The 23,267-nt window shown below is 37.2% G+C and overlaps 1 protein-coding gene and 1 non-coding gene across 8 annotated transcripts in view; one reads left to right on the top strand and one right to left on the bottom strand.

Annotated features, from left to right (window-relative positions):
• ZNF280D (zinc finger protein 280D) overlaps window positions 1–23,267 on the bottom strand; it is a 118,313-nt gene that overhangs the window by 93,624 nt on the left and 1,422 nt on the right. For 3 of the 7 annotated variants that reach the window (XM_014453411.2, XM_006085914.3, XM_014453412.2), the window contains exon 1: window positions 1,919–1,962. The exons of 1 other annotated variant lie outside the window; for it this stretch is intronic. Coding sequence is in view for 1 of the 6 variants with exons in the window: in XM_023751613.1 (XP_023607381.1) it covers window positions 19,770–19,791 (22 nt within the window). In the remaining 5 variants the exon portion in view is untranslated. Of the gene's footprint in view, window positions 1–1,918; window positions 1,963–2,580; window positions 2,731–7,679; window positions 8,088–13,683; window positions 13,729–19,769; window positions 19,956–23,267 lie in introns of those variants that run through there. 3 more of the 7 variants (XM_023751616.1, XM_023751615.1, XM_023751613.1) reach the window with 3 other exon arrangements.
• On the top strand, window positions 2,565–2,688 carry LOC111825393. The gene has a single exon (XR_002828554.1). It is a non-coding gene; the product is annotated as a small nucleolar RNA ACA64 (small nucleolar RNA).

The following is a 23,267-nucleotide window of genomic DNA, read 5'->3' as shown; positions in this document are numbered from 1 at the left end:
TGAACAAAACTAGATCCAGAGACAAAATGGCAGGGGAGGGGGGGTTAGAGATGAACCAAAGGACTTGTATGCATGCATATTAGCATAACCAATGGACACAGACACTGGGGAGGTGGGGGCTTGCCCTCGGGGTTGGGGGGGGGTTAATCGGGGAAAAAGAAAACATATGTAATACTTTAAACAATTAAAAGAAAAGAACTAACCCTACCAGCACCTTGATCTTGTAGTCTCCAAAATTATGAGAAAATAAATGTCTATTGTCTAATCTATCCAGTCTATGATACTTTGTTGTGGCAGCCCTAGAAAACTAATACAAAAGACAATGGATGGAGGACTTCTTCATTCTTTTTAACAAGACACTGCCACTGGCAATACAGTGGTTCCCCTTATCCATAGGTAATACATTCCAAGATCACCAGTGTAAGCCTGAAACCGAGGACAGTAATAAACCCTATATAAACTATGTTTTTTCTCTAGACATACATATGATAAAGTTTGATTTATTAATTAGGCACAGTAAGAGATTAACAACAATAACTAATAAAATAGAACAATAATAATATATTATAGTAAAAGTTATGTGAATGTGGTCTTTCTCTCTCAAAATGTCATATTGTTCTGTATTCACCCTTCTTCCTGTGATATGAGATACTACAATGCCTACTGATGAGATGAAGTGAGGTGAATGGCTTAGGCATTGTGAGAGCAATAGGCTACTTTATTAGGATTATTTGAACACAAGCACTAATAATTCCACAGTTTATCTGATAACTGAGACAACTGTGTAAGTGACTAAGTGACTAGTGGACAAGTAGCATTATGCAGTATGGATACACTGGATAAAGAGATGATTTGGATGGAGTTGGAAGGTGAGATTCCATCATGCTACTCTAAAAGACACTCAATTTAAAACTTAATGTTTATTTCTGGGATTTTCGGTTTAATATTTTCAGACTGTGGTTTACTACAAGTAACTGAAACCACATAAAATGAAATGTCAAATAAAGGGCAACTACTGTATACCTAGAATATATTGTTAGGGGAAAAATTTTAAGACACATAATAGCTTTATAATTTTTTTAGAAATTATTTTTGTCTATGCATAAAAGAAACATATGTAATTATGTATACTAAACTGATAATAGTAGTTATTACTGAGCATAGTGAGAAAACATTTCTACTTTACTCACTTTTTAATTTCCATTGTTTTTATGTGAGCATTTGTTACTTTAACAATTCTAAGAGTTTTTATCTTTAAGGAAATATACCTACCTCTCATCCTTTCTCCTGAAGGAAAGTTATTAATACACTAGAGGCCCGATGCACGAAGATTTGTGCAAGAATGAGCCTTCCTTCCCCTAGCTGCCAGCACCGCCTTCGCTCTGGCCGGAGCCACCTTTCTGCCTTCATTCTGGCCCAGAGCCTCCTTTCCACCTTCCCACGCTGCCCAGAGGCCCAGAGCTGCCTTCATTCCGGCTCAGAGCCACCTTTCTGCCTTCCCACAATGCCCAGAGGCCCAGAGCAGTGCGGAACGCCTGCATCATCGCCATGGCGACGACGCAAGCATCCCACCCCACCCCCGACTGCTCAGTGCCTGCATATGCAAATTGACCCACCATCTTTGTTGGGTCAATTTGCATACTCACTCCTGATTGGCTGGTGGGCGCAGCAAAGGTATGGTCAATTTGCATCTTTCTCTTTTATTAGTGTAGATAAGCCACGTATACTAGTATCGGTTATGGCAGTAACAATTACTTTTTGGCTAAAAAGGGTTGTCGTCAATCAAGTTGTAAATTGTCATTTATGTACGGACACATGATATCAGTCTATTTTATGAGTCATTTTAGGTAATGCCAAATATTGAAACATGAAACTTGGTATTCAGAAATCCTTGGATCTAATTTATCTCCAAACTCACCATGTGATTCCAGACAATGCACCAAGTTATATATGTTCTCCTTCCTATAAAATAAAAATACCTAATATAAGAGTGAATTTCATTAAATTAAATGTACACATATTTCATACTTTTTCTATAAAAAGCTCAATTTTAAAGTTTGATATGTTTGACATATACATGTAACTTATTTACATAATTGGTTCATTCCTGAATGAATCCCAATTTAGTGAGCAAAATGGTGATTCTATTAAGCATTTACTACTTGAATAAATCTGAATTATTACATTATAAATATTTTTTAAATGTATCCTTTTGTAAAAATGAGGAATCACCTCATAATGTATTGTTTAAGTAAATCTGAATTTTCAAATACTAAGTGATACTAATCTTTTACTGTTACCTATTCTTATTTCAGATATAACTGAAATTATTTCCATAAGAACACATAATTTTAAACATGCTTTAATTTACATTTTTCTGGTTTTTATTTATCATAGATTAACTTATTCAAAAATAACTACTCATTCACTCCTTCCGTATACAAGGTAATGTGCTAAGTTCTAGGGGAAAAAAACAAAGATGAGTATGTCATAATCCATGTCTTCAGAAAGCTACAGTGTAGTATGTCTATAATCCTTTGGGCTTAAAAAAGACATTTGTTGGCGTTGGTTGAAAATCACCTGTGATCTTGGCCATGGCCATGGGTGAGAGTCGGCACCCAAAGCCACGTGGGGCCTCAGCTCACTGTCCACTCGATGTGGGGAGGTGAAACCCAGGCCCCGACATGCGCAAAAAGTAAAAATGACATTTGAACTGCTTTAAGAATTTGTTTTCTGGATTCACACACACAAGCATAAATTTTACAAAATATACAATATTTTTATAAAGCTGTTTTAGTTATAAAGCACAAAAGTTCAAATATTAGATAGCAGATATCTAAAATATTGAGAAACACGGCTAATTCAACCTTCATATTGCTTTTTATCCTCAGGCTGAAAAAGCAAAAGCAAGTTTTCCTGCTTTTTAATTTCCAAGGCATTTGGTCTGAACTGAAATAGTCTACAGGGATAAAAAAGCATTATTTTAACTTCAGAAGTAATTGCTATAAATGGTTGAACTACTATCACCAGAGACTCTATGGAATCTTGTTTTTAACTAAATTCACCAAGTTTTGAAGTCTCACTATTTAAGTCTCTTTAACTCAATTACTTGAATAATTGTAGCTTGTTCCTAAACATTCCTGATTGGCTGGTGGGCGCCTCAAAGGTACGGTCAATTTGCATCTTTCTCTTTTATTAGTGTAGATAAGCCACGTATACTAGTATTGGTTATGGCAGTAACAATTAAATTAGTGTTATGTATATGTCCTATAGATAAATACATGACAATTAAATTAGTGTTATGTATATGTCCTATTGATAAATACATGACAATTCTTGCTCAGCATTAAGCACTTACTAGTACCAAGAATACAGTATATTTTTAAGAGCCACATTACACAGCCTATGAGACTCATTATATTATACTAGAGGCCCGGTATACCAAATTTGTGCATGGGTAAGGTCCCTAGGACTGGCGGGCAATCAGGGCCAATCGGGGCTTTCCAGCTGGCGGCCAGGGTCTTCCTTCCCTGTCTGCCGTCTGAGGCTTTCCTTTATTCTGCACCGCCCCCTGGTGGTCAGTGCATGTCATAGCGAACTATTGGTCCCCGATCGAACTCCCGTGGGGACAATTTGCATATCAGGTTTTTATATATAGATTTGTGTTAAATGACTATATAAATGTAATTTAGCAAAACCCTAAAACATTCCATTTATAACTATTTAACTAATAAATGATCTGTCTATATGAATAAGATATGAATCATTGCCTATGACTATAGAGATAACTTTTAAGATAACCTTCTTCCAAAGCTACAGGACCATAGTAACTACTCAGAGACCTAAATTAATACACTCACAAACACACTATAAAGTTAGAAAACCAATGCAAATAAATGAAACTAGATCACCAACTTAAACCATACAAAAAAAATAAACTCAAAATGGATAAAAGACTTAAATGTAAGATGGGAAACCATAAAAATCTTAGAAGAATTCATAGGCAGCAAAGTATCAGACATTCTGTATCTTTACTGATACATCTCTTAGGGCAATAGAAACTAAGGAGAAAATAAACAAAGGGAACTACATCAAAATAAAAAGCTTCTGCACAGCAAAAGAAACCATCAAAACAACGAGAGCCCACTGCATGGGAGAACATATTTGCCAGTGTTACATTGGATAAGGGTTTAATCTCCATAATTTATAGAGAACTCATACAACCTAACAAAAGGAATATAACCAATCAAATCAAAAAATGGGCAAAGGACCTAAATAGACCTTTTTGAACGAGGACATACAGAAGGCTGAGACATATGAAAACATGCTCAAAGTCACTAATCATCCGAGAGATGCAAATCAAAACAACGAGGTACCATCTCACACCTGTCAGAATGGCTATCATCAAAAAATCAACCAATGACAAGTGCTGACAAGGATGTGGTAAAAAAGGAACCCTCATACACTGTTGGTGGGAGTGTAGACTGGTGCAACCACTATGGAAAACAGAATGGAGTTTCCTCAAAAAACTAAAACTGGAACTCCCATTTGACCCAATAATCCCACTTCTAGGACTATCCGAAGAAATCAGAAACACCAACCAGAAAGCTTATATGCACCCCTACCTTCATAGTAGCACAATTTATAATTGCTAAGATTTGGAAACAGCTTAAGTGCCCATCAGCAGATGAATGGATTAAATAACTGTGGTATATCTACAAAATGGAATACTATGCTGCTGTAAAAAAAAAAAAGAAAGAAAAGAAAAGAAAAGAAAAGGAACTCTTACTATTCGCAACAGCATGGATGGACCTGAAGAGCATTATGCTAAGCGAAATAAGCCAGTCAGAGAAAGATAAACATCACATGATCTCACTCATTTGTGGAATATATTGAACAACATAAACTGGTGAATAAAAATAGATTCGGAGACATAGAGGCATCAAACAAACCATCAAACCTCAGAGGGAAGGCAGGGGGAAACGAGATTAACCAAAGGACTTGTATCCATGCATATGAGCATGACCAATGGACACAGATAATAGGGAGCTGGGGGCATATGCTGGTGGGTGGAGGCAGGCAGGGAGAGGTCAAGGGGGGGAAAAGGAAACATATGTAAAACTTTCAACAATAAAGAATTTTAAAAAAAAGAAATATAACTTGCAAAAAAAATTAAGTTGGAAAACCTCTGGTGCAATTAGAACCACTATGTCAGCCTAAAAATGCACTGTGTAATACAGTAGCCACTAGCCACATATAACTATTTAAGTTTCAATTTATTAGAGTTAAATAAATTTTAAAATTTAGTTTCACTAGCCACTTTTCAAATGCTCAAAGTCACACATGGCTGGTGACTTACTATACTGGACAGTGCAGGTACAGGATATTTCTATCGGACAATGCTGGTCTAAAGAATCATTACCAGCCCTAGCCGGTTTGGCTCAGTGTATAGAGCGTCAGCCTGTGGACTGAAGGGTCCTGAGTTCGATTCTAGTCAGGACATGCCCGGGTTGCGGGCTCGATCTCCAGTAGGGGGTGTGCAGAAGACAGCAAATCAGTGATTCTCTCTCATCATTGATGTTTCTATCTTTCTCTCCCTCTCCCTTCCTCTCTGAAAAAAATAAAAAAATTTAAAAAAGAATCATTACCATATTTTGCCTTAGTTAATAAACAAACAAACAATCCAGTTTCATGATTTCCTTTGGCATCTCAACCACTGAAGCATACCAAAACCATCACCATAAAAACTTCTCAAGAGTCACCACTTCAGAATTTTGGTGGTAAGGCATGGAATTCTATGAAGAATTAAATCAGCTGCCATTTGAAGTGACTATCCAGCAAATACACTGAGTGGCCAGATTATTATGACCGGCCAGATTATTATGACCCCGCCAACAGTACAATGAAGTGAATTATTTATGCAAATAATAATAATAATAATAATAATAAAACCTTGAGAGTATTTGCTTGGGAAGTTTTCAATATTCAGTATTTTTGGAAGTGTCAATGAAGTACTGATGGGGTGGTCATAATAATCTGGACACTCAGTGTATATGCAGTGGGAATCTCAAAGATCCAAAAGATCTCTAGCTTCTGCAGCTCAGAGTTGGCTCCAAAATAGTCAGAACAAGAGAACACGCTATCTACTTCAGCTACTAACTCAGGTAGAAACTTCATGCCCATGTTTAATACATCTGTTTCTATGGGGGGGAAAAATTCCAAATAGCTGATTTATCAAAGACTTTATAATTCATTCACTTTGAGACTGCTAATATAATTATAATCCCTACTTTATTGTTTTTGTTTCAGCTTTTACATATCTAACATAATAAGTTATATCTTAAATAAATGTTCTATTGCCCTGGCCTCAGTGGTTAGAGCGCCGGCCCATGGACTAAAGTGTTGCAGGTTTGATTCCTAGGTAAAGGGCACATATCTTGGCTGCAGGTTCCATCCCCCGCCCCAGTTGGGGTGCGTGTGGGAGGCAACCAATCAATGTGTCTCTCTAGTATGGATGTTTCTCTCTGTGTCTCTTCCCCTCCCTTCCACTCTCTCTAAAAATCAATGGGGGAGGGGGATGGAATCCTCGGATGAGGATTAACAAAACAAAAAATTAATAAAAATGTGGGTCTAAATTTCAATTGCTTGAAAAATTTACTTTTATACATTGATAGATGTCACCTGATACAATGTCACTGTGTTAAATAATAAAGGTAATACATTTGATCTAGTACATAGCAAACACTATAGCATAGGTGTACCATGTATTAGATATAGTCCTATTTACTCTCTGATAAAAGATTAAGCAATTACACAAACCACAACTAGAGTCTGAGCATAAAACAAGAGCAGTAGGCTAGTAGACAGAAGAACAAGTCATAGCCCCAATACTGCCACAACTTTTAGTCAAGTCACCTTACAATCTGGGTCTAAGCTCTTAGTTCAAATGAATGATCTCTAGGGTTCAATTCAGCTCTATACTTTAGACTTCACTATAAACTGTTACTTTATTTTTTCTAAATAGTAAACAACTCTATTAATTTTTTTAAAAAACACCAAACAGATCTGTCAACAGCTTAACATAGTAATAGTAATCACAAGAGAAAAAAGATTTCAACCAATTTCCCACATTTCCAGAACATAGTGGCCTGTAGTTGTGTTCCATAAACTGTATTCTTTAAACATTTATTAACCACAAACAGTAAAACTTGCTGAAGAATGAATGTCAGATTCAAGTTCTGGCTCAATCACTTATTAGCTATATGACACTGGGCAAGTTAGTTCATCTCTGTGCCTTGCTTTATTTACTACATATATTTTATATTACAGTCATAATGAAAAATAAATGAGGTAATATACATAAAGCACAAGCTCAGTGCCTGGCACACAAAAATCATTCATTAAATCTTAACCATTTTTAACTCTGAGCTAAATCCCATTTTAAAGAACTCTTAAGAACAGACCACAACTTTGTTATAAAGAAATTTATGAGCTGAGCATTTACAAATCATTTTGTTATATAAGATCCTCATTATAGTCGTATTTCTCATGTTGAAATTTTAGCTTTTTATGCCTTCCGGAATGTGGCTGTCAACTCTATCTTGCCATATTTTCAGCTTTTTAAAAAAGCATTTATTAACTAGTTAAAACACACATAACAAACATAATAGTACACTTACCTACAATTCATCAGCATGGTTAAATTATCTATGTACTACTAGTCTCAAAAAATAAAACAAATATCTAATTCAAAAATACTAACGGAAATGCATAAAAATTAATATCTGGATAAAGTGTTTATACCATTATCATTTTAGAAAACACCCACTTTGATTCTACATACACTCCTATATTTTAATTTCTTAAAAAATCCTTTTTAAAAATGAGTACGTGATAAAGAATACAAAAGTTAATGTGAGGAAGTTCTCCATCTCCTCAAACTCTAAAAATTAGAGTTATTCAATGAAATAATCCAAGAAACCACATTATAAAGTCAATCTCCGTTTTTTTCTCAGGATAAAAATGATTCAATTGGGTGTTGCACTCCTATCCAAGAAGCTGACAACACCAACACCAGATATGATGAACTAAACATAAAAGGAAAAATATAAGAAAAGAAATTAATATAATCATTTCAAATAGTAAAATTTTATATTCAAAATAAGTATAGCATATAAAAATAAAGTTCAACTAACTCAAATTAGTCTAAGATTAACATGCTAGATGTAAGAAACATTAAACCTTTCAGAGTTTTGCTTGTATACTTAGGAGAGTTTTTTTTAATGGAATGATTTGTATGACACAGTAATTTAAACATTGTTCAGAAAAATGTGATCTGTTACTTGTTTGCTCTCAAATTTCCCAAGAAATCAGGCATTAATATCATTTCACTAATATAAAAGCTTTAAGTTGTTTCATTTTACAAACAATTCTTTCATTTTTGTCACTAGTGGCATATCTATGCAGGTTTATAATTTAGAATTCTAATCCCAAATGAATAAAGCTTTAAGGATTCAAAGTGGGTTCTTAACTGTAAGTAACATTCTAATATTTCCAACTCTAGTTTTGTGATCTCAAGAATTTCCAACTATTTCAAGTAGATACTAGAAAATTAATTTTAATATCCATTATCTTAAAAATACTGCACAACAAAAGAAACCAGCACCAAAATAAGAAGAGAACCCACTGTATGGGAGAACATATTTGCCAAATGATAAGCCTGATAAGGGGTTAATTTCCAAAATATATAAAATACTCATACAACTCAATGAAAGGAAGACACACAACCCAATAAAAAAAATGGGCAGAGCACCTAACAGATTTCCTCAAAGAGAACATACAAATGGCCAAAAGACATGAAAAAAATGCTCACCGTCACTAATTATCAGAAAGTTACAAATTAAAATGACAATGAGGTATCACCTCACACCTTCCAGAATGGCTATCATCAATAAATCAACAAACACATGCTGACAAGGATGTGGAGAAAAAAGAACCCTAGTACACTGCTGGTGGGAATGCAGACTGGTAAACCACTATGGAAAACAGTATGGAGTTTCTTCAAAAAATTAAAAATGGAACTGCCTTTTGATCCAGTGATCCCACTTCTAGAAATAGATCCTATGAAGCCAGAAACACCAATCAGAAAGAATGTATACACCTCTACATTCATAGCAGTGTTATCTACAATAGCTAAGATCGAGAAACAGCCCAAGTAGATGAATGGATTAAAAAACTGGTACATTTACACACTAGAATACTATGCAGCTATAAAAAAAAAAAGAAGGATCTCTTACCATTTGAGACAGCATGGAAGGACCTGGAGAGTATTACACTAAGTAAAATAAGCCAGTCAGAAAGACAAGTATCACATGATCTCACTTATATGTGGAATCTAATGAACAAAACAAACTGATGAACAAAATGGGTCCAGAGACATTGAAGCATGCAACAGACTGACATATTTCAGAGGGAAGGGGGAGAGGTGATAGTTAATCATTGAATTTATATGCATATATGCATAGCCATGCCCAGACAATGGTACGGGAGGAAGGCCTGGGGCTGGGGGCGGGGTGGAGGGAGTCAAGGGGGGGGGGGGGGGGGAGTGGAGGGACATCTGTAATACTTTCAACAACAAATATAACTGTACAGAAAAACTTGTTTTATATCAAGTTTTTAAGGCTGGCTATTTATATTTATCACTGATTTTATTATGGAAAGGAATGGTAACAAGATGTGAAAAGCAGAGAATTTTGATGTCTACTTTGGCATTATAAGACAAACCACACAAATAGAAACCTTAAATTGCAAGCATTAAACTCATATATAGTTGAGAGACCCACAACTAAAATTTGATAAAGTTCTGGTCTTTGAATATGAAATTTTATAAATGAATAAACTTACTAAACTTTTTCTTTACAAACATCAAGTAGATCAGTATCTCCTTTTATGCCTGTTATTTTAAAGAATGTTCTAATGTTAGAAAACTAAGTATGTTTTTTAGAATAAGTCCAGTTGTTAACCACCACAGACATATTCTTAAAAAGGGCACATTCCAACCACACAAAATGCACAATTAGAAACATCAGATCACTAGCAGCTAAAATACTACAGACAAAATACTGAGGGGCATAGAAACTTTAGATGATATCTCATCAAAGCTCATTCAATTTCTAAAAGAATCTAATTTTTTCTTAAGAAAAATATTCCATTCTAAAAATAGTCACTCCAAGAAAAGGACAGAGACCGAAAAAGGGGAGAATATGGATATACATTGTTTTATTTTTTAAATAAGAAAGAATATGGATATACACAGTTTTGTTTTTTAAATAAGGGAAAATATGAATATCAAGTTTTTTTTAAATAAACCAAAAAATTCAAATGTCATTTTTTAAAAAGATTATACATTCAGGAATCTTAACAGGCAAACAGAAAAGGAGAAGGGTTGGGACTCAGTCTGGAAAAAAGTAGCCTACAAATATGATCAGAACTAGGATAGAAAAAAAATCTAGATCCTAAAAGAAGTTGCCCTGGCTGGCTATTTCCAAGAATAAGGTTCAATTCTCCTGTCCGCCACACTGACTTAGAGAAAAAACTTCATTCTCTGAAGGTAGGTACTCAAAAAATTACCACTTTAATTCTCTGAAATTAAAAATTCAGATGAATTTCTTAAAGCCGAAGGGGATCAGAATAGACCACCCCAAAATATGTCACTATGGCATAAAGACTGTTTTGATCTGAAGGCAATTAAAAAAACAGAAAACACAGAAAGAGATCTCTGCCATTCCCCTATCAAAGAAAGACAGAATTTTCCTGTTGTGAAGGTTTTCCCCTTCCCCTCTCCCATGCCAGAAAGAAAAACTGCCATTATCACTGGAAACAGAAAGTCAGCACAAGGATGGATCTACACAAACAAATATCACTAAAAAGCTCTTATCTTCCATGAGTTTCCCTTAAATGTTTACCTTCCTTTAAATTACCACTCCTTACAAACCCAAACCCCTTTTCCTTTGTCCTGACACTTCTCCACAAAATTATCATCCTTCGTTAAAATGGTACATATAAGCCTCAGTGTCTACATTTACTTCTTTGTGTCATTTTTTTTCTATGAAGACCTCCATGAACATAAAAATTAAAATACTGACATTAAATAAAATTTGTATACTTTTCTTCTGTTAATTTGCAGGTCCTAGGCACTTAACCTAAGGATAAAGGAAAGGTTTTTTTTTCCTCCACTAAAGGCAAAACAATCCTCCAAATTAGTGAGCTCAATCAGATTTTCTAAAAACAATAAAAAATATAATATAAACAATTAAGGCTTTAAAAATAACACACTCAATCACTTTCTGTCTAATATAAGGCACAATCCTCAATGCTGCATAGAATGTGAAAAAAGTCCATACCTCAAGAAACCAGTAGGAGGATTATGATAAATACATACAAAATAGAGCATGACAGAGTAATAATAAAACTATTCAGTGCTATAACAAAGATTCTTGACAAGGTGTTGAGGGAACCACAGAAATATGAAATGTGCAAAATAAATTTAGTGCATACTTGTACATTTTCAGGGAGCATCATATTCTCATGAGGGTCTATGAACCATAAAGGCTAAGAATCTCTGTTTTAGAAGGTTAAAAAAAAAATCACATCTAGCTGGGGAATTTGGATATGTTCCACATAGAAGAAACATACACATTAATCCTTACAAGAAAGATGTTTTCTCAGTGGTTTTTTTTCCAGTAAAAATGTTCATTAAAAATGATTCAATCATACAAAAGTATATGCAGTAAAAAGTATGAATCCTTGCCCACTGACATCACTGCCTCCTGAAATGAGAAACAACTGTTTGAACTTTTCTCAAGACTGAGACTGGTTTAATGACAGAAGTTTATCAGCCCAACTTCTGGAATGTGAAACTTCCAGGGAAGATTCAGAGGTTAGAACTGTGGGGGTTCAGAATGAGGTACCCCAAGATCAGTCTCTGTGATATGCAGATTCTGAGCTAAAGGCAATTTAGCTGCAGGCTCAAGAGAAACTTATGCCCCTCCCTTTAACTACCTAGAATAGCGGTTCTCAACCTGTGGGTCGCAACCCCTTTGGAGGTCGAACGACCCTTTCACAGTGGGCGCCTAAGACCATCAGAAAACACATATATAATTACATATTGTTTTTGTGATTAATCACTGTGCTTTAATTATGTTCAATTTGTAACAATGAAATTGGGGGTCACCACAACATGAGGAACTGTATTAAAGGGTCGCAGCATTAGGAAGGTTGAGAACCGCTGACCTAGAAGAACTTGAATTAAGGGCCTTGCCCATAAGAGATTATCAGAGATAACTTCTTTTGCAGGGCAAACTGCTATTTACTAAATGTCTTTTCTTCTTATCATCATGCAATGACCCGACCCGTTGAAGCCCCCAAGATGCATTATTACCTCATCTCTAACTCAGGAAGTCTTAGGTACTTCAATCCCCCTTTCTATGCATTTTCAACCTCTCCTGCATGTGGGGTCTCTGACTCTCTCATGTATGTGGGGTTCCCATACATATGTATGTATTAAACTTGGTTATATTCTCTCAATAAACATTTAAAAGTATAAATCCTTATTTCTTCCCCTGCCCTATTCCCAATCCTGCTCATCAGAGTTTTGGTGTGTGATGCAATGGACAAGTGATTGAAGATACAGTTAGAATTATAGTTTAGGGATAAAAAGGGCATTCCAATACATTATATGCCTTAACAAAGAGCAATATTCATAGCAATGATTTAGACAAAGACCAAACTGTGTGCACATTAAATTAACAGATGAGTAAATAGTATAGTGCAGCCCTGGGCAAACTACGGCCTGTGGGCCGGATCCGGCCCGTTTGAAATGAATAAAACTAAAAAAAAAAAAAGACCCTACCCTTTTATGTAATGATTTTTACTTTGAATTTATATTAGTTCACACAAACACTCCATCCATGCTTTTGTTCCGGCCCTCCGGTCTAGTTTAAGAATCCATTGTGGCCCTCGAGTCAAAAAGTTTGCCCACCCCTGGTATAGTGCATGGTAAATAACAAACAAGGCTTTCAAAAAATGTCAACAAGCTAGAATGGTAAAATCTAAAATTTTATATTTGCTCAAAAAACAAAATTTACAGGAGAAACCAAGATGGCGGCATAGATAAACACTGGAAATTGCTGTCTCACACAACCACTTCAAAACTACAAGTAAAACAAAACAGACATCATCCAGAACCACAGAAGGCTGGCTGCGTGGAAATTCTACAACTAGAAGGAAAGAGAAAAGCACACTGAGACTCAGGAGGTGCGGAAGTAAAGTGCAGAGGTACGGAGGCGCGCAATCGGAAAGAGGACGCCGGAGTCTTTTTCAATCGGGAGGGAGGCACAAGCTCCCAACAGCCCTGACTCCAGTTCCGGGCGAGTCTCTGGGGAGAAACTGGACTATCTGGCATCGGTCGGAACTCCAGGGTGGCTTTCTCTCAGAGGTGCTTGCAGCGATAACCATGGGACACTGAGACGGGACACTGAGACCCGGGGGCCTCTTAGGACAGGGCTGAGGATCAGCCATAGCTGTTTGCTCCACCCTGTTGATTCCCTGAGACCCCGCCCTACCCAAGCTGTGCGCAGAGGCTTTTGCATATGAAAGGCCTGGCCCTTTGAGATCTAAAATTACCTAACAAACTGCAGCTGGGTCAGAGAGACCCAGAATATCCAAGAGAAGGCCCAAGGCCCCACAGCAGCTTGCATTGCTTCACAGCTGGGCCTCATCTGGGCACCTCCAAACCTGAAACAAGGGAGAGGAATATGCAGATCTCTCCATAGCTCCTGCTGGGTAGCCTCAGGCAGGGGCTAAATTAGCACCTCCTTAGAGATCCAAGAGCCAGTGTACCCAGTGGTCAGAGTGGGACCATCCAGATTACAACTCCTCAGATCCATAAGGGACACACTCAGGGGACAGACTCAGTGAGCACCAAAGCCCCACTGAAGCAAGTCTTGCCCCAGAAGGGTGTCTCCAGCACAGAAGTTATCCCACTGCAGACACAGCTGATTCTCACAGCCAATTGGCCTGGAGGTCAATTCCTCCCAGTGATACCTACAACAATCAAGACTTAACTACAACAAGACTGTGCACACAGCCCACAAAGGGGTACACCAAGAGTGTCCACCTCAGGTAATTGGGGAGGCTGAGCCACTGGGCCCTATAGGACACCTAGCACACAAAGCCACTCTACCAACACAGGGAAGCATAAAAAATGTGGAGACAAAGAAACAGGTCACAAATGACAGAAATGGAGGAAAGCAAACTACTGGATATAGAGTTCAAAACCACGGTTATAAGGTTTTTCAAGAATTTTCTAGAAACCGCCAATAAATTTAGTGAGACCCTCGAGGATATGAAAAAGGAACAACTAGAAATTAAGCATACACTGACTGAAATAAAGAATAATATACAGAGATCCAACAGCAGACAAGAGGATCCCAAGAATCAAGTCAAAGATTTGAAATACGAAGAAGCAAAAAATACCCAACCGGAAAAGCAAAAAGAAAAAAGAATCCAAAAATATGAAGATAGTGTAAGGAGCCTCTGGGACAACTTCAAGCGAACCAACATCCGAATTATAGGGGTGCCAGAAGAAGAGAGAGAACAAGATATTGAAAACTTATTTGAAGAAATAATGACAGAAAACTTCCCCTACCTGGTGAAAGAAATAGACTTACAACTCTAGGAAGCGCAGAGAACCCCAAACAAAAGGAATCCAAAGAGGATCACACCAAGACACATCATAATTAAAATGCCAAGAGCAAAAGACAAAGAGAGAATGTTAAAAGCAGCAAGAGAAAAACAGTCAGTCATCTACAAGGGAGTACCCATACGACTGTCAGCTGATTTCTCAATAGAAACTATGCAGGCCAGAAGGGAGTGGCAAGAAATATTCAAAGTGATGAATAGCAAGAACCTACAACCAAGATTACTTTATCCAGCAAAGCTATCATTCAGAATTGAAGGTCAGATAAAGAGCTTCACAGATAAGAAAAAGCTAAAGGAGTTCATCACCACCAAACCAGTATTATATGAAATGCTGAAAGGTATTCTTTAAGAAGAGGAAGAAGAAGGAAAGGTAAAGATAAAAATTATGAACAACAAATACATATCTATCAAGTGAATCTAAAAATCAAGTGAATAAAAAATCTGATGATCAGAGTAAACTGGTGAATATAATAGAATCAGGGGCATAGAAAGGGAGTGGACTGACAATTCTCAGGGGGAAAGGGGTGTGGGGTGTGTGGGAAGAGACTGGACAAAAATCGTACACCTATGGATGAGGACAGTGGGGGGGTAAGGGCAGAGGGCGGGGTGGGAACTGGGTGGAGGGGAGCTATGGGGGGGAAGAGGAACAACTGTAATAATCTAAACAATAAAGATTTATTTTTTAAAAAAACAAAATTTACAAATATATAAATTAAAGATGTACTACTTATCAGTTTTCGTTACCAGAGATCCAATGAGTCAGAAGATCACTCATTTAAAAGGTATATTTATTAAACATGTACTATGTGTGTGACAGGAATACAATGATGATCAAAAATGAAGAGACGGGCCCTAACTGGTTTGGCTCAGTGGATAGAGCATCGGCCTGTGGACTGAAGGGTCCCGGGTTCGATTCCAGTCAAGGGCATGTACCTTGGTTGCGGGCACATCCCCAGTAGGGGGTGTGCAGGAGGCAGCTGATCAATGTTTCTCTCTCATTGATGTTTCTAACTCTCTGTCCCTCTCCCTTCCTCTCTGTAAAAAATCAATAAAATATATTTTTAAAAATGTTTTTTAAAAAAAAAATGAAGTGACGGGTCTTGCACTCATGAAGCTTACACTGTAGAGACAGGGACACACACTCATACAAAGAGATGTAAATTGCGCTATGAAGGCTATGGGCATGGAATTTAAAAACTCACAGAGTAAGGATAGTAGGTCTAGTTCACATAATCAAAACTGACTTCCTTGAGAAAGTAGTGATTAAGTTGTTCTTTGAAGAATGAGTTGAGGTTAACTAGGAAAATAGGAAAGGGAAGAAAGCATTCCAGACAGGAAACAGCATGTACAAAAGATCTATGGCACAGCAAATATAAGAAACTGCAAAGACACCAGTGTGATTAGAAAAGAAAAGCAAGGGCATATATGCAAATATAGCAGGAGGTTCAAGATAGGAGTCAAACAGTTTGGAGTTTCCTCAAAAAACTGGAAATGGAACTCCCATTTGACCCTGTGATCCCACTTCTAGGAATATATCCCAAGAAACTAGAAACACCAATCAGAAAGGATATGTGCACCCCTATGTTCATAGCAGCACAATTCACCATAGCTAAGATCTGGAAACAGCCTAAGTGCCCATCAGTAGATGAATGGATTAGAAAACTGTGGTACATCTACACGATGGAATACTATGCTGCTGTAAAAAAGAAGGAACTCTTACCATTTGCAACAGCATGGATGGAACTGGAGAGCATTATGCTAAGTGAAATTAAGCCAGTCAATGAAGGAAAAATACCACATGAGCTCACTCATTCATGGATAATAAAGACCATTACAAACTTTTGAACAATAATAGATACAGAGGCAGAGCTGCCTCAAACTGATTGTCAAACTGTAGTGGGAAGGCCAGGGAGGGTTGGGGGGCAGGAGGGAGGGGGGTAAGAGATCAACCGAAGACTTGTATGCATGCATATAAGCATAACTAATGGACATAAGACACTGGGGGTTAAGGGAGGCCAGGGGATTGTCAAGGGGGGGGGGGGGGGGAGGCACATACGTAATACCCTTTGTAATACTTTTAGCAATAAAAAAAAAAAAAGATAGGAGTCAAACAAAACTGTACCTTGGACATCACATTAAAGAATTCTGTCCTTATCCGAATAGCAATGGAAAGCCAATAAAGGGATTTTTTTTAAAGCCTCACCCAAGGATATGTTTTTATTTTTTTAAAATATATTTTATTGATTTTTTGTTTATTTGTTTTACAGAGAGGAAGGGAGAGGGATAGAGAGTTAGGAACATCGATGAGAGAGAAACACCGATCAGCTGCCTCCTGCACACCCCCTACTGGAGATGTGCCCGCAACCAAGGTATATGCCCTTGACAGGAATCGAACCTGGGACCCTTCAGTCCACAGGCCGACTCTCTATTCACTGAGCCAAACTGGTTAGGGCAAGATTTACTTTTAACGTAGTCTCTGAGCATCCGGATTTATCTGTTTTCATCCATGCAATACAGAACTACCAAATTAACAATTTCCAAAAATAATGCTTTCAATTGTATCACTTATCAATTCCAAACTCTTCAATAACTCGTCACCAACATATGCACAGCTGAGTTATCATAGTCTTAGAAGTTTCCAGAATGCAGTGAGGTAAAGAGTAGGTCAAAAGCTTTAGGAACTGGTGTGTCCACCAGTGGTTGGTGCTGCCAGGCTATAACACTAGTCTTGCGCTATCTATCTAGCCCAAGGAGAAGAGAATATGTAATCCCAAAATAGAAAGGCTGAGATTAAAATGAGGGAAGATGAAGGCATCACATCTTACAAAATGAATATATAGCATCTGGCACCCAGTAAGTATTACAATAAATGAAATCAACTTTTTCTGAGACTCAATTTCCTCAATTATAAAGAATGGATGATGATGATATACCCATCTCAAAGAAGTATTTGTCTTGATGAAATATGGTAACTGTGCATATACTTTATAATCTCTAAAATACCACAATAAATGATTAGAAAGACATCTCTTGTGTTATAACTTCTCAAATGAACACAAATACAATGTGGTGTCAAAAAAGTAGTGCCAATTTTCTATTTACATTTTTCTATTCAATAAAGTTAGAAGATCTGTTACTTATTTTTCCCATGTAACTTCAAAAAAAGCCATTTCTATGTTGTATTTTGTTTATAAGGGATCTTCAGCAGTTGGCAATCCTGTAGAGTTGAAAAAAAAGATAATCTATACCTTGAATAGGAAAAGCCAACTGAGGAATGAATGAGTAAACAAAGCAGGAGATAGGGATTAGAACATACCTAAAACCCTCAGACCCCTCTCAAAGCCTCTCAACCCTCTCAAGGTTTTGCATCTCAAACTTGCCAAAGGTAACAATTACCTACAAAATAAGGAAAACACAGGGGGAGAGCCTACAAGTTAGGAGCAAATTATTTCATAGACTAATGATGTTTGCTTTGGTTAGTAGCCCTCAAACGAAAGGCATTCAGGAAGTTGTCATACCGAAAAAATATTAAATTTGGCAAAAAAAAAAAAAGTGTGTGATTGATTAACTTCTAAGTATGAAATCTTCTCCTTAGTCCACAAACCCCATCCAAGAAATTTTAAAAATATACATTAATATAATAAAACCATTAAGTATTAATATATTTTCAGAAAAATAATTATATTTTCCCAAACAAAAACTTGAGAGGAGTGGCACTGCTTTACATTTTTACAAATCTCATTAACATCTGTCTTAAAAGGCGAAAGATTTATACAATCTGAAGAGAAACCAGAGTATAACATCTGTCTTAATAAAAAGAGCTAGATTCTCTTATCTGCTTCTGCATTCAATCTGTTGCACTATGTCACTCTGTTGAAGAAAATGCAGCCTCACAAGATAAATAGGTGGTAAAGGGAAAAACTTGCAGAACCTTTGAAAGTGTCTCAAGTCCCCAGACCACACTTATAGAACTACTACACTAGATAAACTACGTCAAAGCCTTTATTTAAAAGGCAGGCTAAATTACTATATTGGCTATATTAGCTAGTCAAAATTTTGAATATACCAATCCAAAGAATAAAGTAATAATTTTAAACTGTTATATTCAGTTGATGTGCACAACACTAAGAAAAGGCACTTATTAAGCAAGCATTAATTATGTATAAGGCATTGTGTTTAAAAACACAAAGAAGCAAAATCAACATCATTCCAAAAATCACATATTGTTTATCATGGTGTACTAAACCAGAAAAACAGAATGTTCACAATGAAAATAATTGAAATAAAAAATATTTTTGGTTTAATCCAGTTCACCAAAAGGCCTAAATATTATATCCTGATCCTACAGTGTTCCATTCAATCATTCTTTACTATGGAAAATCTCTAAAGGTAAAGTTTGGAAAGAAGGGAAGAAAAATATTAAAAAAAAATTTGGGAACTTCAAAAAATAACTTTCTAAGTACTACCTGCATTCATTCAAGATGTAGTACAAAAGGCTGACAAACCTATCGTGATAGTAGGAGGAGAGGCAGACAGGTTTGATGTGTGTGTTGGAAAGGGTGGACCTCTAGATCTCATTGTCCAAATTAATCATTCACCTTCAGTATACTATCAGAGTCCATAGGAACAACTTTAGGGTATTTTTCTCTTTTCTTTTAGTTTTTGATTTTCTTTCTTGAGCAGTTATAGTTGTAAAGATTGACATTTTTTTACCTTTAATGTTACCCTGAGATCTTCAAAGAGCAAAGGGAAATTTATTACTTTTAAATAGAATAAAACTCATTTTATCTTATGATTACTATGAGTCTACAGAATCCTTTTATAAATCTAAGATACATTATGGGATCTTAGTGATTTCAGTTTTCCTACACCTTGAAATATTTCGTTAATTCCATCATCTTAGGTTTCACCATTGCACATCAATTATTAACAACTATGCTTTTAAATAATACATTATACTTAATTTTATTATCTTTTTTTTCAGCTTATTGTTTTGCTTATTGTATCACCTTTCAAAAAAATGAAAGGCATAGAAGACTGAAGACATCATCTTTGTGGTCTGTGTTGGGAGGAAAAACTTTACTTCTACCCTTTTAGGTTGCAGTAGCTGGGGACCTTCAACTTGAACTAACAAAAGACAGAAAAAGCACACAATTTTTATTAATGTTTACATACCTCAGAGTTCACTCAAGAGGGGTAAAACTCTAAGAAGCAGTTAGGCTCAGGGGCTTATATACCATTTTAAAGGAAAGAGGATTTGAGCTTTGAGAGACAAATCATAGGGAAGTTCTAACTAGGAAATATATAAAAAATAATGAACTATAATGAAAGATAAGGGTTATTTTAGTTAGGTCTGTTTATGCAAACTCATCTCAGTATCAACTCTGCATCTCAGATGGTAAGAGTTTCTCTTTCCTTCCTGGTATGGGGAAAAGGGTATGACACAAAAGGAAATTTATGCTCTACTTTAGGCAGACAATGGGAAGGCAAAAAACTATCTGTTGATTCTCAATTGCCTTCTGTTCAAACTAATCTTTATGTCAAAGTGGCACATAATTGGATGGCATATCCTGATCCTCTTCATATGCTTTTAGTTTTCAATGAATGCAGTTAAAAACTCAGACCTTTTTATTTCCTACCCATAATAGGACAAAAGAAAATTGACAAAGGAGACATTTCACAATTATCAGATGAACCTGAAGACCAAGGCAAAGATGGATAGCAAGCACTTCAGACTCTAATGACAAGAGAAATTTGGGAAATGTCACTGTCTTCAGATAAGATATCCAAAACAAATTTTCTCCAACTCAACAATCAATGAGTGAACAATATGCTTCTAAAAACTAAAAGTAACTTCTCATCAACTGTCACATGTGAACCTAGAACATATTTATCTTGTAAATACTGATTTGAGATATCAAATACTTCCCTAATAAGTTCTAGCTTATCATTTCTTTTGGGTCATTTTGCATGTACATCATCAATGCAATATTTGAATGTTTTGAAACCTTTGATGGTTCATAATTTTATTGAAGAGAGGGTAGGCACCTTCTTTGCTTCATAACTGTAAGATATTTTCAGTTTTAGATTTGTAGACACCAATTAGAATAATCAATCCAATGAATAAAAAAATTTGTGTCATGTTTCCTTCTAGTCACCATTGTATACATCTGTGTTCAACACTTGTTCACTTCTGGACTGTATCAAGTTGAATTTTAGAACACACACATGAAGGATGAATAGTCATATGCCCTTTTAGCAAAAGAGCACGGTCTGCAATCTTATAAAAATATTGCATAATGTATAATGTGAAATACACTGTATGACTTAAGTAATCCCGCCAAAATATTAAGCCTGATCTATTCAAAAAACACAGGCAATTGAGGGTACAATGTAAACCCAAAGAGAAGGAAACTGTCAATAAAATACAGAATGTGGGTTATGCGACTAGATCACTGGCCTAGTCTCTTCAAAAGGTCGATGCCATCATACACACACACACACACACACACACACACACACAAAGACGGAACAACACTAAATTAAATGAAATTAACAAATAAATGTAATGAATGATTGGATATTGATAAACGATTAAAAAGGCTATTTGGGGAACTACAGGGAAGATGTGAATACTACAAACATATTGTAGATTGTAGGAATTAACTTTAAGTGATTGTGGTATTGTGGTTATATAGAAAATTGTCCTAACCTTATGATATACATACTGACACACATACCGTACACTTCAGTGTGAATTGTCATATCTGCAATGGACTTGAGAATGTTCACCAAAGAGAATGTGAAATGGGCCCAGTGGGTGCAGTGGTGGTTGAGCTTCCACCAAGGAGCCATTAAATTCCTGGTCAGGGCACATGCCCAGGTTGTGGGCTCGATCCCCAGTAGGGGGCGTGCAGGAGACAGCTGATCAGTGATGTTCCTCTCTTATCCATGTTTCTATCTATCCCTCTCCCTTCCTCTTGCTCTCTCTCTCTCTTTCTCTAATAATCTCTAAATATATGTTCATTTTTTAAAAAGACTGAATGGGTAGATAAAGCAAATGTGGCAACATGGTAATAACTATTAAAACTTTGGGGTAGGTATGTGTTCAAATGTGCTATCTTCAACTTTTCAAAGTTTGGGGAAAAATACGGTAACACAAAAAATAAAAAAAAAATGGTTGCAAGGTTCAGAAATGAATTCTTAAACTGTAAAACAAGAGGCAAGTGAGTAGTATCTAAATTTTGTAGGTGAGCCTCCTTGCCTCTTCTCCTCACTACTCACACTCTCTTAAAAAATGAAACATAATATGGTGAATTGAACACTGAATGAGGACTCAGAAGACCTAAGGTTCTGGAATTGGCTCTACTACTTCCCAGCCATGAGCTCATTAAAGAACTCTCCCCCCTGGCAGGTGTGGCTCAGTGCATAGCATCCGCCTGCGGACTGAACCCGGGTTTGATTCCCGTCAAGGGAACATACAGGAGACAGCCAATCAATGATTCTCTCTCATCATTGATGTTTCTATCTCTCTCTCTTCCTCTTCCTTCCTCTCTGAAATCAATAAAAATATATTAAATTTAAAAACAAAACTCTCCCGGAGGCTCTTTCCTCACCTTGGTTTCGGGATCGGTCTCAATGACAATTACAAATGTTAGATACTTTGTAAGGGTATTTGCACCGATGTTTTAAAACATCCAAAGCGCTTAATTTTCTAAGCGAACCTGGGCCTTCGCAGGCTCAAGAGTTGGCAAAGGAACCCCCCAATGCAGGACACCTGACCACTGCCCAGGGGCGGCTTTTGTACTTTAAAACTCTTTCAATTTTCTGTGTCGTGGCACTAAAAGACGTCTAATTCTTAAGACACAAACCAAACCTGAAAGCCATATGTAAATTACAAATAGATTATAAATTAGAATAATTTTTAAAAAAAACCTAAATCTTCGCAACACAAAGAGAACCCCGCGAAGGAAGCTGCCTGCAGACGCGGGTTCCCTTGGACGCGTCTCCTCTAGCAGATTCCTCGTATTAAACGCGTTTTAACTCGGGACAACTCGGGGGGCGCCCCTCGCGTCGCTAGAGCCGGAGAAACCCTCCGAGTGGGATCCTTCCTTCCGTCTCACGAGGTGAAGCCTGAAGCTATTTCGGAAACTGTGTCTCCAAGTCCGCGCTGTCCCTCCGGGCCTTTTCTGGAGACAATGAGACGGGGCGGCCGCGGCGGGGCAGGGAAGTCCCTGGGGCCAGGGCAGGGCGTGCGCGGGCCGAGCCGGCCACCTGGGTGGGGACCCCGGGCCCGGCTCTCCGACGCCCGCGAGTTCGGAACCGCCCGTCGTCCCTGCCGACGACGGGGAGGCTCCGGGGAAGGCTGCTGTGAGAGGAGCCGGGTCTCCGCCACACATGGGCACAAAATGCGCGGAGACGACGGGAGTTGGCTCGAGAGAGAAAAGCCACCACCAGGCTGGGGGCGCCTGGCGGACGACTCCGTGAGGAAAGGTGAATGGGTTGCA

Source organism: Myotis lucifugus, unplaced genomic scaffold, assembly GCF_000147115.1.
Source record: "Myotis lucifugus unplaced genomic scaffold, Myoluc2.0 scaffold_23, whole genome shotgun sequence".
Classification (NCBI taxonomy): Eukaryota; Metazoa; Chordata; class Mammalia; order Chiroptera; family Vespertilionidae; genus Myotis; species Myotis lucifugus.
The sequence above is the reverse complement of the archived record's forward strand: the minus strand, read 5'-3'. Positions and strand labels throughout refer to the sequence as shown.